The 16,582-nt window shown below is 45.0% G+C and overlaps 1 protein-coding gene across 2 annotated transcripts in view; it reads left to right on the top strand.

The window, feature by feature from the left end:
* The window catches only part of LOC132397137 (dual specificity protein phosphatase 8-like), a 260,628-nt gene that overhangs the window by 115,330 nt on the left and 128,716 nt on the right, over positions 1-16,582 (top strand). For both annotated transcript variants that reach the window (XM_059975492.1, XM_059975493.1), the window contains one exon: positions 12,726-12,864. In XM_059975492.1, coding sequence (XP_059831475.1) covers positions 12,726-12,864 — 139 coding nt within the window. The remainder of the gene's footprint in view (positions 1-12,725; positions 12,865-16,582) is intronic.

The raw sequence follows: 16,582 nt of genomic DNA, 5'->3' as shown, positions 1-16,582 counted from the left end.
CAATGGGAAACCAAGAGGAGAGATCAGATCGTAAAGGGACCAATAGAAGGATTAAGAGAATACTCTGGTGAGCTCAATGCGCCATCCCAAAATTGAGATGCACCAACTAGAAGAAGAGGAAAGGTGGCTACTTTTATCAGAACCACTTCCTACAGTCTCAGAGTCAACTCCTACAACCACTGCGGAGGAGGCTTTAGACCCTGAGATAGTTTCACACCCATAAGTCTACCTGCCGAGCAGAGTGACCTCCCCCTTGTCAGGAAAGATATTCCACAAGAGTGAAATGCCTCATTTCAACTGATGCTGCCCGACCTGCTGAGTTCACCCAGCTTGTTTGTACGTCTTGATTTGACCACTGCACCTGCAGTGTACTTTGTGTTTACTATTCATTATTCCGCTGCGAAGTCTCTTCAAAGTATGCCTACCCTGAAGAAGTTTAAATCTTCTCTTCGACGGGAGTTAAGTGAGACCATTTCTCACTGCTCACACTCTGTGATCTCCGCCTCTCTTTGACTCTTTGATCATGTCCTGACCCAGACATGGTACCACAGCCGTGTCTTGTTTTTGGGAACGTGTCTCCGCTGCCATCTCGTAGCGCAGGGATTCCAGCTCCGGTTCCAGGCCTCCCAGTTTGGGCCCAACGAGGATCCCTGGTACCGCCGTTTTATTGATCGTTGTTCCTTCCACTGCTCGCACCGGATTCTCTGAGCCACACTCACCGCCATGCAGAGATACCTATGGACCATGTCTCTCTCTCTCTGCCGCCACTGCAGGCCTTACTCTCAACTGTCTTCCATGGACCTCTCCTACACTTCATTCTCTGCTGGATTCACGCCTCCAACCACCGTTTCTTCTCCTTCCTCGCGTCCAAGAAGGATCACAAGCTCGCCCGCCTGTGGCCCACGACGACTGCCTCCAGCCTGGACCCCGATCCCCCAGACTTGGACCAACTTCTCATCCGCCTCTGACTCTAACCCTGACTGGAACCATGGCCTCCCAGACATGGGCATCAGCCCCTGGCACGCCATGGTCTCACTCGCTTCTGATTCGGGCCTCAGTTCTGGTGCCCTGCAGGCCACAGGCTCCAACAACCCCAGCTCTAGATCCAGCTCGGACCCGAGATCCTGACCGTATCCAGACCAGGACCGCTCTTACTGCCGCTGGGACCTACCGCTCAACTACGTCTTCTACCCCCTATCCTCCCCACAACTCCCAACCTTCCCTCCACCCCTCATCTCCCCTCCATTCCTCTGATCCCTCATCCTCCCCTCAGCCCACTCTCCCTGAACATCCCAACCCCCCTCTCTCTCCTGAGACGTCCCACTCTTTACCCTCCTCTGACCCCAGTCCCAACACTTGCCATGTCTTTACCATCCCCTCTGACCTTCCCCTCTCTGAAACAGAGCGTTCTGTGCTTAGCAAGGGCCTCACTTTTGTCCCCCTCCATCCACACCTCAGTGAGTTCCATGCCCAGCATGACGCTGAACTCTTCTTCCGTCGCCTACATCTCCGAGCCTACTACTTTAACAAGGATTCCTCTCCCCCTATTGATAACTCCTTCTCCCATCTTCAGCCGTCCTCCTCCTCCTGGACACCCCACTGGGCCTTCTACCTGCACTCGATCTTTTCATCTGCAACTGTCACCGAGACATCAATCATCTCAACTTCACCACTACTGGCTCATTTCAACGGATGTTGCCCGACCTGCTGAGTTCACCCAGCTTATTTGTACGTCTTGATTTGACCACAACATCTGCAGGGTACTTTGTGTTTATTATCAATTTAGGTTTGCTCAATAGTTCACAAAGAAACATCGAATTATATGGCATGGATATAGGTCCATAAGCCCACCAAATGCATGTCAGCATGATTAGTATCACTGCTACATTAATCCCATTTATCCTTTTCACATTGCCATCAATTCCCTGTGTGATAGGCAATTTGCACTGGCCACTTGCCAGCATGATTGGGATGTGGGAAGAAACTGGAGCAGCTTGGGGAAGATGCATGTAGCTGCAAGGAGAACTTGATAACACAGGACAGAAAGTGCTAAAGGTTAGGATTGAACCTGGGTCGCTAGCATGGTGAACCACTGTGCCGCCCCCCCCCCCCCAATGGACTGCTGTTCCATTGCATAGAATGCCAGCATAGTCTTGCTGATTACTGGCAATACACTGACTGTGCCAGTCCTCACCAAGACCATCGGTAACAGGATGTCATGTGAAACCTTTGATACTGGCTTGAATCTGCAGATTTGTATTTGGCTGTGGAGACTGGAATTGTACAAGATGACAGCCATTTCATTTGCCTTTGACTGGAGCATTTAAAAGAAAAAAATCACTGGATAATTTTCAAAATTTTTTGGTTTATGATAGACTGCTTGAAGCTGAACACATATAATTTCAGCATATTTGTATCACATTGCAAATTGGAGAAACAGGAAATTAACTTTTATTGAATATAATGCCATTAATTGAATGACAGTGTTGATGTTTGCAATAGTTCAATTAAGCTTCAAGATAAGTCTTGTTGATGATTTTCATTTGCACTTGTCTGAGGCTTCTTGCTTAAGTGTCCGACAATAATCAGCCAGCATCAATTGATTCCATTTGCCCCGATACTGTTTCTCCATGACCGCAATGTCCTGGTGAAACCTTTCACCGTGCTCATCACTGACTTGCAGGGAAGAAGTCTTAAGTGAGAGTGCAGAAAATGAATCTTTAGTGATATGTTACACTTAGTGGTTTTGTATGCTTGAAGCATGTTGTCAACCAGCAGCATGCAGTTTGGTGCTCTGTAGTTGCCAAGAAAACTTTCAACTACATCCTTGAATGCTTTCCCTGTGATCTTGTCCAGTCCCTCTAGAAGTTCTTTGAATTGCCTGTCATTGATGACCTGTTTGATTTGTGGATCAACAAAATGTCTTCCTTAATTTTGGCATCAGTTATTCTGACTTGAATTGAAATAAGAAATATAGGCAATTTCAAAAACATGGTGTGTGATAGAGTAATTTCATGCTGATTTTCATGATTAGCAGTCCAAAACCCATAAGATACACCCAAAAGTGTTCAGGAAGCAAAGTCTTTGTTGCCCAGTGTATTCCAAACTTCCAGCCTGGAAAAACCTGCATCTTATTGGCTTCGTTGTCAGCTGAGCCACTTCTGTTCATGAGGACAGCTATTCTCAGTGGGACCAGTTACCCACTTGGCAGAAGGTGATTGATGAGATCTTTGTGTGGGATGGCAGGATGGGGGAAAATAAGTCATGTTCATCTCTTTCATGAACAAGTCTGTCCAGTGGAAATAAGAATCAAGAAATACCCTCCTAATCTATTTGCTATCTGCAGTGGCTTAATGCAAAATGTCAGCATCAAAAATCAAAGTTTTTTAAAAAAAAGGTTAGGAGACCTTTATGTTAACTGATTAAGGCATCGCTTTAATGATAGCAATCAGCTATTGTGGGCCACATTGGAGAACGTGATCTACGGAGTGAGGGGTGGAGGTCGTGTAGTGGATCGAGGGCTTGAAGTTTATATTGGTTGGCCCAGGTCAGAAAGGGATGACTGTCCTTGCAAACTTGAGATTTTCCATAGATGCTCCAAGGTTTTGTGTGTCTTGCTCAGATTTCCAGCGTCTGCAGATTTTCTCTTGTTTGAGGTCTAATCCTCCCTGCTACCCGTGCCCTAGCACACACATTTCCGTTCTTCCACCACTCTGAACTCTGTGGTCTGTTTTGATTCTCCAGCAGTGCCTCTGTTGTAAAAACTCTCCTTCTTGTTTTCATACCCCTCCTATGAAACCTCCTACTTTTAATTACCTGTAAAATTATCCCTTCATATGGCCCCCAGACAGATTTTCTACAGGGCTTCTGTCAAGCACTTTGCTTCAGTTAAAGATACTTCATAATTATAAATTAGGCTGTGTATGGTGCCAGAACGTTTACACTGAGGTTGTCCTTTGGTTCTGAGAGTTCTGCAGTTTTGCTTCCAGATACTATTTAACACATTTCAGCACTGTTCAATAGTTAACATGATTTATAAGGTCTGGTTTCCATCTCGTGAGGCCAGAAGGAAAAATGCATTCATGATATCCCTCCCCTGATGTGCTCAGTTCATCGGCTCCCAACCGAGGCCTGGTCTGCTGTTCAGCTTGTAACTCTTAGACCACGAAAAGAGGGCAGGGCTGAATGTGCTGGGTTCTTGCTCCCCTTTGCAACCAGCAATTCCAGCCAGTGCCTGAATATGGGCAAGAGAAAATCTGCAGATGCTGGAAATCCAAGCAACACCCAAACACAGTGCTGGAGGAACTCAGCAGGCCAGGCAGCATCTATGGAAGTGAGTAATGTTTCGGGCCGAGACCTTTCCTCAGGACTGGAGAAAAAAAAGATGAGGAGTCAGAGGAAGAAGTTGGGAGCAGGGGAGGAAGAAACAGGGAGATAGGTGAAACGAGGAGGGGGGAGGGAGTGAAGTAAAGAGCTGGGAAGTTGATCGGTGAATGAGATACAGGCCTGGAGATTGGGGAATCTGATAGAGGATGAAAAGCCATTGAAGAAAGAAAAGGTGGAGGAACACTAGAGGGAAGGGATGGGCAGGTAAAGGGATAAGGTGAGAGAGGGGAATGGTGAAGTTCCAAAGACCAGGGTGGGTGGGGACATTACTGGAAGTTTGAGAGATCAATGTTCGTGCCATCAGGTTGGAGGCTATCCTGAAAGATTATAACCTGTTGCTCCTCCAACCTGATTGTAGCCCTCGTCGTGACAGTAGAGGAGGCCATGGACTGGCATGTCGGAATGGGAAATGGAATTAAAATGGGTGGCCACTGAGAGATCCCAGATTTTCTGGTGGATGGAGCATAGGTGCCTGGCATAGTGGTCTCTCAATCTATGTTGGGTCTCACCAATATACAGGAGGCCACACTGGGAGCACCAGCTACAGTAGTTGACCCCAATAGACTCACAGGTGAAGTGTCGCCTCACCTGAAGAACTGTTTGGGGCCTGAATGGTAGTGAGGGAGGAGGTGTAGGGGCAGGTGCAACACTTGTTCTACTTGCAGGGATAAGTGCCTGGAGGAGATCAGTGGGGAGGGACAAATGGACAAGGGAGTTGTGTAGGGAGTGATCCCTGTGAAAAGCAGAAAGTTGGGGTGTGTGGGGAGGGAAAGCTGTGCTTGGTGGTGGAATCTCTTTGGAGATCATGGAAGTTACGGAGAATTATGTGCTGGACGCGAAGGCTGGTGGGATGGTAGTTGAGGACAAGAGGAACCCTATCCTTGCTAGGGTGGCGGGAGGATGGGGTGAGGGCAGACGTCCGCACGATTGAAAAGATGCAGTTGAGGAAGGGAAGCTCACACTGATGACCCCTTCTCCTTTCTTCAAAACTCCTCTTCTCCTGGACACCTCACCCTGGTCTTCTGCCACTTCTGGACCTTCTCATTGCCAGCTGTTGATGAGACATCAACCATCTTGACTTTACTACTCCTCTCTCCAATTCCAACCTCACCCCTTCCGAATGCTCTGCTCTCCACTCCCTCTTTCCCTAATCCTAACCTCACCGTCAAACTCGCAGATAAAGGGGGTGCTGTAATAGTCTGGCAGACTGACCTCTACCTTGCTGAGGCCCAGCGACAACTCTCAGACACCTCCTCTTACTCCTCGATCAGGACCCCACTAAGGAGCACCAGGCCATTGTCTCCCACACCATCACTGACCCTATTAACTCTGGGGATCTCCTATCCACTGCCATCAACCTCATAGTTCCCACAACCCGCACCTTCCATTTCTACCTCCTACCCAAGATCCACAAACCTGTCCAGGTAGACCCATTATTTCTGCTTGTTCCTGCTCCACTGATGTTGCCAGTCCATGGGTGACTGAGTTATGGAGAGAGGTTGAGCAAGGCTGGAGTTTAAGAGAATGAGGGTTGACCTTCTAGAGGTGTATAAAATCACAAGTGATATAGATAAAGGAAATGTACAGTCTTTTTCCCAATGTTGGAGAATCAAGATCTTGAGGGCAGGGCGTAGGCATAAGGTAAAAGGGGAGAATTTTTATCGGAATCTGAAAGGCAACTTTTTCACTCGGAGGGTGCTCTGTATATGGAATGAGCTGCCAGAGGAAGCGAATGAGACAGATGCATTAATAATATTTGAAAAGAACTTAGACAGGCACATGGATTGGAAGATTTAGAAGGATGTGGGCAAATGGGACTAGCTTGGATGGGAACTTCTGTCAGAATGGACAGGTTGGGACCAGGAACTGGTTTCCGTAGTTTATGACACTGATTCTATAAGTTAGGAAGAGGAATTAGCTCCAAAACTGTGCTTCCATTTAGTCATGCCACTGATCTGTTGTACGTATGGTACTTCACTGGTGTTCACTACAATGTGCAAAAGCTGATTGCCTGATATCATCCATCCGGCTCTCTCTCTTGCTGCAGAACTTTCGTTGACATCCTGGTGACACGTGGGTATTGGAATCCTGTCACCAGGTTCGGTTTCTTTCCTTTCATCCATTCTCGTGGTCTGGCTAAGCCCGTGCTTTTGTTGACCTTGAACTGTATGTTCTGCTCATTCACTTCAGAAGGGAGTTAAAATTCTGGCACATGACTATGTAGCTGGAGTCACAGCGGCCACTCCAGGGTGAATATCTGTAACCTGTCAAGTAGGATGCCGTGTACAATCCTGATTTGATGGAGATGGACGTGAGAAACACGGAGGAACATCTGGTGAAACTTCTGAAATGCCCATTTCGCTGCCGCTACTACTGTGCGATCAAAAAATCTCCGGAGGGGAAGGCCCCAAATCCTCGGCTTTGCCTGTTGCTTGGTGGCCGGGGCCAGGGTCGAAGTGCTCGGCAGAGATGGTGCTCGGTGCACAGTGTCGGAGGACTGGTCGGAGGCTCGAAGTTTTCGGACGGACACAGAGTTGGCTATGGTCAGGTGCTTCCAGAGGCTGCATCGGCAAGTTGGCGGTGCTGGAGGTTCATGGCAGGAAGAGTTTTTCTTCCTTCTACCGTCTGCGTGAGATGATGGGCTGTCGGGACTTTGAGACTTTTTACTGTGCCATGGTCTGCTCTTTATCAAATTACTCTATTGCTTTGCTATACTATAACTATATGTTATAATTATGTGGTTTTTGTCAGTTAGTCTTGGTCTGTCTTGTGTTTCTGTGATATCATACTGAAGGAACATTGTATCATTTCTTAATGCATGTATTACTAAATGACAATAAGCGAGGACTGAGTGTCCTCATAATCTAACGTACAGGCCAGACTGGATGGGGATGGCAGAACTCGTTCCCGAAGCATACCTGTAAATCTCCTAAGTTTTTACAACAATCCTCTGGTACCATAAACATTGTTATTGACAATTAGTTTGTTCCAGATTAATGTAAAACAGGGTGCTGTTTATAACCCTCATTTAGCACAATCATTTCTGCAGTTCTGATTCGAAAAAAACCTCCAGAACCTGGGCCTCTGTACCTCCCACTGCAACTGAATTCTCGACTTTCTAACCGGAAGAGTGCAATCTGTACAGATTAAAAATAACATCTCCACCTTGTTGATAGTCAACACAGATGGATTTCAGGAACATGTGCTTAGCCCACTACTTTACTCTTTCTATACCCGTGACTGTGTGGCTAGGCATAGCTCAATTGACATCCATAAATTTGCTGATGATACAACCATTGTTGGCAGTATCTCAGATGGTAACAAGATGGTCTACGGCCAGTTGAGTGGTGTCACAGCAATAACCTTGTACTCAACATCAGTAAAACCAAAGAATTGATTGTTGACTTCAGAAAGGGTAGGATGAGGGAACACACACCAGTCCTCATAGAGGGATCAGAAGTGGAGAGAGTGAACAATTTTAAGTTCCTGAGTGTCAATATCTCTGAGGACCTAACACAGGCCAAACATTTCAATGCAACTATAAAGAAGGCAAGACAGCGGCTATATTTCATTAGGAGTTTAAGGTGATTTGGTATGTCATAAAAAATGCTTGCAAATTTCTGCAGGTGAACCATGGAGAGCTTTTCAACTGGCTGCATCACCATCTGGTATGGTGGGGGGGTGGGGGGGGAGGTGGCGGTGGTGCTAATGCATAGGATCGAAGTAAGTTCCAGAGAGTTGTAAAATTAATCACTTCCATCAAGGGCTCCATAGTATGCACAGCATCTTCAAGGAGCGGTGCCTCAAAAAGCTGCTGTTCATCATTAAGGCCCCTATCACCCAGGACTTAGCTACCATCAGGAAGAATGTACAGAAACCTGAAGGCACACACTCAATGATTCAGGAACAGCTTCTTCCCCTTTGCCATCCAGTTTCTGAATCGTCATTGAACCCACGAACCTCACTACTTCTATAAGGACATGTTCAGCACAGCTTTGTATTGTTGTGTTCACGCGTGGCCAAGTGGTTAAGGTGTTAGTCTAGTGATCTGAAGGTTGCTGGTTCGAACCTTGGCTGAGGCTGCGTGTGTGTCCTTGAGCAAGGCACTTAACCACACATAGTTCTGCGACGACACCGGTACCAAGCTGTATGGGTCCTAATGCCCTTCCCTTGGACAACATCGGTACCGTGGAGAGGGGAGACTTGCAGCTTGGCCAACTGACAGTCTTCCATTAAAAAAAACCTTGCCCAGGCTTGCACTCCAAGGTGCAAATCCATGGTCTATTGAGAATAACGGAGGCCTACAATTGTGCTGTAGGTTTTATATGTTTCTACATTTATTTCTGATTTTTTTTGCGCTACTTTACTATTAAATATATATACTTAACATGATTGAGTTTTTCCCTCCGTAATCATTGTACTGCTAACAAATTTCATGACATGTGCCAGTGATATTAAACCTGATTCTGATTCTTAGTAAACTCAAGTTATGATCCACGGCTGCCAGAATGAGTTCTGAAAGCAACGTTTATTGTCATGTGCATTAAGTGTCTGTGTGCATTCTTCTCAAGCCCGCAGACTCCCATGATTCCACCGGACAATTCCATACCTAAGGAGAGTTGTCGAGGGTCCATTTGGGCAGCAATTCTATGAGGGAGTGCCAGGGCCAATATGGCACCCAGTTTGACTTGCTGAGTATTTCAAGCATTCTGGATTTTATTTCTGATATCCGGCATATGCAGCTGGTCTTCTGTCACTGTGACACATTATCTGTCCCTCATCACACCACAGGGTCATGTTACTATTCCTACACTGCAATAGTGATTTATGCTTCAAAATAAATTTAATTGACTGTAAAGCCCTTTAGGAAGTTCTGAGATCATAAAAGGCTGTATGTAATTACATTCTCCCTTCCTTCCTTCTTTTTATACTCTGAGATGGAGGAATAAAGAAAAATACCTTAATTCAGGAGTGCAAAATGTCAGACCCAGTCAAAAGCTGGTAATTGGGACCATTTGGCATCTGGATCGGGGTTTGGTATTCAAAGTGTTTTGCTTGGACGAGGAATTCCATGCAATCTAGCAAATGGTTTGTAAAGCAGAAATTCTGTGCGTCGTTCATTTCCACAAGGAGCTACATTTTGCCTTGTAGCATTGGAACTTGGCTCTTTTGCACCAAGCAGCACGTGGAGCCTCACTTTGTTCCTGGTAGGTGGTATGAGTTAGAATATTGCCGTGCCGTTTCGAAAGGAAATATTTCATTTGTTGAACATGTTTTCCTCTTTGCCTGCTGCTCTTCACGGGACCCTGACGGAAAGGAAAAGCAGATTCCTGGTCTATAACATTATCTCAGTACCACAGGTTTGACAGAAGAAAATGCCCTCAAAGAGATGATACACCCTCCTGCAGTGTCCCACTCCCTACTTTCTCTGAATTAACAGCATGAAATGGATGCAAAGACAGAGCCTGCTACTTGCTCTTCAGGACCGAATCCTTTATCCAAAAAAAAAGGATCTTAGAGAGTCATATAGCATGGAAGCTAGATTTTCAACCCACCATGTGTACAGTGACCATTCAGACCCAGTCACATTAACCAAACAACAATCCTGTTTTCTTCTCACTTATTTCCCATCCACTCACCCTCGGATTCTACCTCAAACCTACACCCTGGTGGCAATGTACCATTCTGAGCATCTTTGGGATATGAGGGGAAGCCGGATGAAGTGCAGGGAGAATGTGTAAGCTCCACACATACAACACCAGAGGTCAGGATCGATGTGTCACTGAGGATGTGAGACAGAGGCTCTACTAGCTGCACGGCTGTCTGGAAAGGCAAAATTTAAAAGATCTGCATCAGCCACCAATTACTCATTTACACTGATCCTGCATTAATCCCATTTCTAAAATCTCACACTCTCATCAACTCCACCTGCCGAGCTCTACACTGGGAGCTTTATGCAGTGGCCAATTAAACTGCTAACCCATTCATCTTTGGGACATGAGGGGAAACTGTAATACCTAGAGGTCACAGGAAGAATGTGCAAACTCCACACAGACAGCATCCAAAGTCCGGACTGAACCCACGTGGTGTGCGGAGATGACTTTCCCAACTGCTGGGCCACTCAGCCAGCTACCTTGCACAAACTGCTGGAGGAACTCAATGGATCAGGCATCAACTGTGGAGGGAAATGAACAGTCATCACCTTGTAGCTTTTCCTAACTAATGAAATACATTTAATGTGTAGTCAGTTTTGTCATGGAAAGACATTACTGATGCAGTGCTCTCAATAAATAATGAGTTGTAGATGGGTAGGTTATATGAAGTGGCTATTAAAATCAGAAAACAGTATTTAAAGGGCAAAGGAAACAAAAGCTACTACAACTATACTAGGGTAATTTCTCTAGAAAATAATGAGTGTAGGATAGTTACACCTAAAGAACATACATAGAATCAGTTTTAATTATTTAGACTCTGATATGGCCACCAGTCTTCATTAACAGCCACAGTACCTCTCTGCTTCAGTGACACAAGTTTGTCATTGACCACCATTTTGCTGTCCGAGTGAAATTTGCATGTTCTCCCTGGGCTTCCTCTGGATGCTCCATTTTCTAAAGATGTGAGGGTTCATCGATTAAGTGGCCACTGGAAATTGTCCCGTTGCGCAGACGCAGGAGACTGACTGCAGAGACTGGAATCTGGAGTAAACAGCAAACTGTTGGAGGAACTCGGCAGTTCGAGCAGTTGTAGGAGGCGAGGGAGCTGGAGAGAGGAATTGCTGATGTTCTGGGTCGAGACCATGTTTTAGTTCTGAGAGGGGAGATAGTTGGTTTTAAGAGGTGGGGGTGAGGAAGATGGAAATGGGTAATGGGTGCCTAGAAAGAGGGGAATACAGGAGGTAAGGGGTTACCTGAAACTGGAATACAGTGTTTGTACTGTTGGGTAATGGACTTCTCTGGTGGAATATGAGGTGTTGTCTTTGGCTATATTCACCCTTCTCCCTCTCCTAGAGCCATTCACCTACTGCTACATCCCCCTCCCACATATGGACCCACCAGCTTTTCTTCACTCCCCAAATGCTTCCCGTTGTCATCATCCTCACTTCATGACCCTGCTTATCACCCTCCAGCTTCTTCTCACCAAGTTCACCCTCTTTTCCACTCACCTGGTTCTTTTTGCCTTTCATTTCCTTGTCTGCTTCCACCAATCACCCACCCAGTTCCACCCTCCCCTCTCCCACCTAGTTCTATCTGCCCATTGTCCCTCACCCTTCCTTGAACCACCTATCAAATACCACCCCTTCTCCTTTATACTGCTCACCTCCTCTCTCCGCTGTGAGCCCCGATGCAGGGTTTTGACCCGAAGTGCTGTCAGTTCCTCTCCCCATACAGATACTGCTGAGTTCCTCCAGTAGTTTGATTTTTTCTTCTCGTACTGCTGTGTAATTGGATAGTAGAAACATTGAGAACACAGGAAGAAGTTAGGTGGAAAATTACTGCGGAAAAGGGACTGCTCTGTGCTCTGGCATTGAACCGATGGGCATCTTTCTATGACTTAAGAAAGTGTGGAAATAGCAAATTATCCCATTACCTCCACTGTAACCTGTCACAGTATTGTCACTATAATCAGCCTCGTGGGAAACAGAGCCAATTTAACCCACAAAACAACACTGTGATTGTGACCAGATAATCTCTTTGGAATTATTCTGCTTGGTCAAAAACAAAATGTTCTAAGATCATTTTATTTCTCCTGACAGAGCAGATACGGCTTCATGTAAGGGCCATGTAGGTGCTGGAGGAGCAAGATGTTCCACATTAATAACCACTGTTCCACAACTAATCCAGAACTTCTCTCCTTGTGTGCAGCATGTTGGATGAAATATTTTCCGAGTTACTAAAATTGGACAAGTCATTCAGGTGTCAATAAGTGCCCCTGCTGGTTAAGTATGTGATTTTTGTTTTATTAGCAGTCAATGGTAACAAAAAAAAGCCTATGGCACCATCTAAGCCTGTTGTTGATGTTTGAGCAGCCAGGGAGGTTCTACTAAAGTTAAGGGAGTGAGTAATTTCCAGTCATCAAAATTTTCCCTCGTATATTAGACTCCATTAACTCACTGGGTGTGTGCTGGAAAGTGTATCGACATGAAACCTATAATGAGGAAGTACTTACATAGAAGTGATATGAATTTTTGTTAATTTCTTCCTTCCTTTCACATACCATCTCTCCGATCCCTTTTTGACAGGCAATTGGAAAACGCTCTGCTGCTTACACAAAGACTGTTCTGCTGTGTCCCCCTTTGGTGCTCCACACAAACACTCTTCTTCTTGTGTCTCCTTTTCCAGATTGACGTGGAGGGAACGCAGGAAGTGGTGCTTTATGACCAGAGCACGCGAGACCTTAGCAAGTTGACAGCTGACAGCTTCACCTTGGTACTCCTGGGCAAGTTGGAGAGCTATTTTCATCACGTTTCACTGTTGTCAGGTATGGCCCATTCCCTGCTGTTAAATGCCTTTCCTTTCCTCAGTTATTTTGAAGTGTTACAGCATCCCTGTTCAGGAGCTTATGCAGAGTGACCAAATTTATCTATGGTTTCTTTAAACAATCATGTTTGATTATTGAGTTCATTCTGGAAAGGTCACGCAAGTGTTCAGTGTGCAATTGAACTTGACATTCTAAACCGTAGAAGATACTAGAAATCTGAAATACAAACAGAAAATGCTACAGATACACAGAATCAGGCAGCATCTGTGGAGGGAGAAGCACAGATTCTTGCAGAGATCCTTTGTTGGAAATAAAAATGATAATATTAAGGTGGTGTTGAAGGTAGTGGAGGAATGTCTAGGACAAAGAGAATATCCATGACAGATCTGTGATTGGCTCAGATGGGTTCGTGGAATAGTCAGATGCTAAATTTGCTTCTTTATCTGACTTTCATTTTGCTGATATCAGGGAAATGGGACGTGTCCAGAAGGTCAGGCTGTAGAATGTTGAAGACCAAACTAAGATCATAGAGTGGCAGAAGTGGCCAGTTTTGATCCATACAGAAAGAGCATGTTCCCTTAAGTCAGTGAATGCAATATTGAGTCCAGCAGGCTGCAACTTGCCCAGACAGGAGAGAAGATGCTGTTCATCAAGCTTACATCCGGCCTTGTAACAGTGCAAGAAACCACAGACAAATGGAATTTGACTTATTTCAAAGTTTGCTCATTAAGTACTGTTGACTGACTGGGTGAATTTATCCTGTGATGAGCTAATACAAAATAAAAGTAATTGAATTCTAAGTTTCATCTTGTCCCTATTTAATGAGTTGTTTTGAGGTGGTGTGGGGGCTGGACTTGTCTGCCTCATGTACATTAGGAAAAAGCTAAATTGAGTAACAGAACAATTCCAATTGAGGTTAAGGGTGGAATCGGATGCACATCAACTTAGGCAGGATTTGTAGGCCATTACTTCCTACAAAGAGAAACCTAACATTATGAATGACAGAGCAAACATGAAGAAATCTGCAGATGCTGGAAATTCAAACAACACACACAAAATGCTGGTGGAACACAGCAGGCCAGGCAGCATCTATAAGGAGAAGCGCTGTCGATGAAGTGTCTCGGCCTGAAATGTCGACAGTGCTTCTCCTTATAGATGCTGCCTGGCCTGCTGTGTTCCACCAGCATTTTGTGTGTGTTATTATGAATGACAGTGATGTTTCATTCCCAGATGAGCTCAACACCTTTTCTGCTGGCTTTGAAAGGGAGAGTATGACAGCTATGAGGATCCCTGCAGCATACGGTGACCCTATGATCCTGTCTCGGAGGCTGATGTCAGAACATCTTTCAGGAGGGTGTACCTGGTAAGGCTCTGAGATCCTGTACCAACCAGCTGTTGGCTGTGTTCAAAGACACTTTCTATCTCTCATCGCTACAGTTGGAAGTTTCCACCAGCTTCAAAAGAGCAACAATCATAGCCATAACCATGAAGAGTAGGGTGAGCTTCCTTAACAACTATCATCCAGTAGCACTTGCATCTAAGGTGATGAAGTGATTTGAGAGATTGGTTATGGCTAGAATCAACTCCTATGTAAGCAAGGACCTGAACCCTGTACAATTTGCCTAGTGCTACAATAGGTCTACAGTGGATGCGGTCTCATTAGCTCTTCACATGGCCTTTGGTTACCTGGACAGTACTAATACGTTTGACAGGCTGCTATTTATTGACTACAGTTCAGTGTTTTAATACAGTCGTTCCTACAGTTCTGATCAAAATGCTGCGAAGCCTGGACCCCTGTACCTCCCTCTGCCACGGGATCCTCAGCTTCCTCACCCGAAGATCACGGTCTGTGTGGATCGGAAATAACATCTCTACCTCACTGATGGTCAACAGTGGTGTCCCTCAGGGATGTGTGCTACTCTCTCTACACCCATGACTCTGTGGCTAGGCCCAGCTCAAATGCCATCTATAAATTTGCTGATGATACAACTATTGTTGGCAGAATTTCAGATGGTGAAGAGAAGACATACAATGATAAATTCGATCAGCTGTTTGAGTAGTGGTGTAGCAACAGCCTTGCACTCAACATCAGTACAACCAAAGAATTGATTGTGGACATCAGAAAGGGTAAAATGAGGGCACACATCAAGGGGTCATGTGGAAAGTGTGATCAGCTTCAAGTTCTTGGATGTCAACATCTCTGATGATCTTTCCTGGACCTGACACTTCAAAACAGTTACAAAGAAGGCACAACAAAGGCTATGTTTCATGATGCATTCGAAGAGATTTGGTCTGTCGCCAAAGACAATTGCAAATTTCTACAGATGTACTGTGGAGAACATTCTAACTGGCTGCATCACCGTCTGGTATGGGGTGGGGGCACTGCACAGGATCGAAATAAGTTGCAGAAAGTTATGAACTCTGTCAGCTGCATTATGGGTACTAGTCTCCCCAGCAGCTAGAACGTCATCAAGGAGCAATGCTTCAAAAAGGTGGCATCCATTATTAAGGACCCCTATCACCCACGACATGCCCTCTTTGCTTTGCTGCCATCTGAGAGGAGGAACAGGAGCATGAAGACACATTTTCAACAACCACAAATAACTTCTTCCTCTCTGCCATCAGATTTCTTAATGGACATTGAACCCATGAACACTACCTCACTACTTTTTTTTTCTTTTTAAACTACTCATTTAATTGAACTATTTAAGAGTGTGTGTGTGTGTGTATATTTTTAAAATGTAATTTATAGTTTTTATTATGCATTGCAATGTACTGCTGTTGCAAAACAACATATTTTACGACATATGCCAGTGATATTAAACATGATTCTAATTCTAATCCCTGCTCCTGATGTCCAGCTTGGGGCTTGTAAAGTAATTATGATGTCAAGTAAGGAGAAGCAGTTAAAGATGGGCGTAGGGGGGACTGCAGATTTGGGAATCTGAAGTGATAAAGAAAATGCATCAGTCATCATGTCAGGCAGCATCTGTGAGGAAAGAATCCCAATTAATGTTTCAGGTCAGCTGTTTGATTGCACGGTCAAATGTCCAGCTATACATGTCTCACAGACAAGGAATGTCCTCTCAGAAGAATTTCCATGGTTCTTCTGGATAGTGGGGAAAGAAATTAAAGGAGTCATCTAAAAATAAGGTCTTCTCAGCAAAAAGTTAACAGTAGTGAGGCACATTAAGCTGTGTTGCCTTCAAATAAAGCCTTCATTAGTCTTTCCAAACCGAGCATCACATCCTGAGACACAGACACTGAGGAAGCACAGTTCAATCTTGTGCAGCTAATTATCCAAGGTTTGCAGTGCTGTCAATTAATGCCTGGCACAGAAAGCATTGATTGCAGGCTTGCAAAGAAAGGCAGGTTCCAATTAATTGTAATCATAGGGTTTGAAGGTTCCTTGTTCTTAAAGTGTGTGTGATATCATAATTTCTGGTGAATAGGTTGCGTGATTAAATCAGCTCATTGGGATGAGGGTATCAGCAGGGCAAATCTGATGATGTCCGTCAGTCATGACGAGTGCCAACTTGTTCGCCAGAGGCTGAGCAAAAGCAGGGCCAGGAATTAGCTTTGATTGCAACACAGAAATCTGGTTCAGAACATTGGAATCAAAATAATCAGTTCCCTCTGTCTCTGCAGTGATACAGATCTGTCTAGCCTGGTACAGGTTTATCTCAGCATAATATAGCCCAAGGATGTCCAGAGTAGT

Source organism: Hypanus sabinus, chromosome 7 (assembly GCF_030144855.1).
Source record: "Hypanus sabinus isolate sHypSab1 chromosome 7, sHypSab1.hap1, whole genome shotgun sequence".
NCBI lineage: Eukaryota > Metazoa > Chordata > Chondrichthyes > Myliobatiformes > Dasyatidae > Hypanus > Hypanus sabinus.
Note: the sequence above shows the minus strand (reverse complement) of the source record. Positions and strands in the feature narration are given on the sequence as shown.